This window comes from Phocoena phocoena, chromosome 21 (assembly GCF_963924675.1).
Source record: "Phocoena phocoena chromosome 21, mPhoPho1.1, whole genome shotgun sequence".
Classification (NCBI taxonomy): domain Eukaryota; kingdom Metazoa; phylum Chordata; class Mammalia; order Artiodactyla; family Phocoenidae; genus Phocoena; species Phocoena phocoena.
Genome location: NC_089239.1, coordinates 14,341,633 through 14,343,770, shown reverse-complemented (window position 1 = coordinate 14,343,770; position 2,138 = coordinate 14,341,633). Strand labels below are relative to the sequence as shown.

The window sequence follows — 2,138 nt, the reverse complement described above, 5'->3', positions numbered from 1 at the left end:
CATCTCCTCTGAGTGTGAACCCAGTTCTGTGATCTAAGCCTGGCTGGCTTGCCTGCTTGAAGAAAAAAAGTGACTAGGATCCTTTCTTTTCGAAAACTGTGTCTGATGGCAGTTCAGCTTTTCTCTGGGCTTCCATCTCCATCCTGGGGTGATGCAGCTCGGCTCCTCTGCACCCACTCAGCCCGGCTCCATCCCAGGCCGTCACTAATAGTAGGGCCCAAGCTTCTCGTATCCTAAATAACTAGGCCACTCCGGAAACAGACCATAGGAACACCGAGGGCTTCCAAACTGGTCAAAAGCTATTCCAAAATCTGGTCCATTTGGTGGCTGGGCTGTTCCCTGGGTGGATTTCAACTCTGCCCGGATGATCCTATAGTTTTTGCCTTTATTGCTGTCCCAGTATGTCTGTCCATTGCACTCATAGCACACGGCAAACTCCATCCTCTCATAAGACTGAATTTTTTCAGGCAAGCTGATTTCAAAGGAGAACGTGTCCTTGTCTGAACCTGCGTACGTGTCCTTCACGTACCAACAGGGAAAGTCTGTGAAGCTTTTCCAGGTGTCGAATGTCATTCTGACTTTCACCATCTTCTCAAATGCGAGGTTCTGCACCTTCACCGTGCCTGCAATGGCTCTGTCCTTCAAGACGCAGTTCTCCAGGCAGACGTGTTCAGTCCGAAGCCGATTTCTGAAGTCCAGGTAGTCTGCAGAGGGCTGCGAGAAATCCAGCACAAAGCTCTCGCTCTCCGCTGTTGTCAGACTCACAATGCTGTCCAGGAGCTCGGTGATGTTCAGTGGAATATCTAACGGGTCATCAAACTCGGAGAACACTTTGACCATTGTCAGGGCCAGCCCTTGGTTGTCTGCAAAGGACACCCGCTTCTTCACCTTCTTCTCCTGGACGGTCGGGGCCACCGTCCCACTGGCTTCATTCTTGCCGCTCAGCTGAATACAAGGCCTCAGGGGTTTGCTTGACTTCTGGGAGATCTGGAAGGCAAACCGCTCTCTGCGCAAGGAGGGGGCCATGCAGCTGTACCTGCACTCAATGTCCACAGCCATCACGGGGCTAGAGCAGGCTAGAACCCTGGCCAAGGGGAAGAAAAGAAACAGCAAGGAGGTCAGACAGATGTTCAGGCTCATCCCCCCGACAGGGACCAGCGAACTACGTTTGCCTTCATCTTTGCCCACGTGGCTACAGCTCAATATTACCTCAGGTGTGGTCCAGTGTGACCCTGGTTTCAGGGGAGATTAAGAGTGTAAAGTGGGGGGCGGGGGGAAGAGGCCCAAGGTTAAAACAAACACAGAAGTATGGAACCACTGGTTTTAAAACTAGTTCATGGGTTTCCCTGTCAGGGCTTGTTGGGGCCGTCAGTATACTGATGGGCCATGGAGAATAATGAAAACAGCGTGCTGTTTGCCGAATTTCCTAAACTTATCCCAAACAACGAAAGTCTTTTTTTTTTTTTTGGTGGAGCACCTTGCTGAATGCAGTTTGGTAAATACTGCTTTCCTCCGATAAAAAGAAATTAATTCCTCCCACAAATATTGATTGGTGTTTGCTATGTGCCAGGCATGGTGCCAGAGACTGGGAATCAGGAGTGAAGACAGACCCACACTTGCTTTCATTCAATGTACAGTAGATTTTTATATTCTAGTATATCTTACTTTTAAAAAGTGCCAGCAGTTTAGTATTTTTAAATCTTTCGTATCAGTGAAGAATTGTGTTTTTCTACAGTGAAAGTAGCCTCTGTAAGAATAAAAAGCAAAGAGAATCATGCTAACGATTAATTAAATCTGACTTCATAAAAACAATGTTTTTCTATAAGTGAAAAATATAAGTAAAACCAAAACACCGAAGACTGGGAAAACATTTTCCAAAAAGCACGGCAGCGAAGTTTTAATACTTTCATAAAGAGTTCTTATAAAACAATAACAAAGTCAAATATTCCATGTAGAAAAATGAGCAAGGAGCATGAATAGACAATTCATGAAAGAAATTTAAAAGTGGCTCATAAATATGCAAAGTGTCCAGCATTACAAGTAACTTAAGAAACTTAGATTAGAAGACAATGCCTGTTTTTACCTAGTGAGTTAGGAAAGAATTTTAAAAGATGATACAAATACCTGTATTAGTCTTA

General features: G+C 45.3%; 1 protein-coding gene across 1 annotated transcript; it reads right to left on the bottom strand.

The window, feature by feature from the left end:
* Window positions 1-204: 204 nt before the first annotated feature.
* Window positions 205-1,059, bottom strand: PPP1R3B (protein phosphatase 1 regulatory subunit 3B). The gene has a single exon (XM_065900047.1). The coding sequence runs from the start codon at window positions 1,057-1,059 to the stop codon at window positions 205-207; it is 855 nt and encodes a 284-aa protein (XP_065756119.1).
* Between the last annotated feature and the right edge of the window lie 1,079 nt (window positions 1,060-2,138).

Coding starts and splice junctions, on each gene's coding strand:
- PPP1R3B (XM_065900047.1), bottom strand. CDS start 1,059: ATGGCTGTGGACATTGAGTGCAGGTACAGCTGCATGGCCCCCTCCTTG.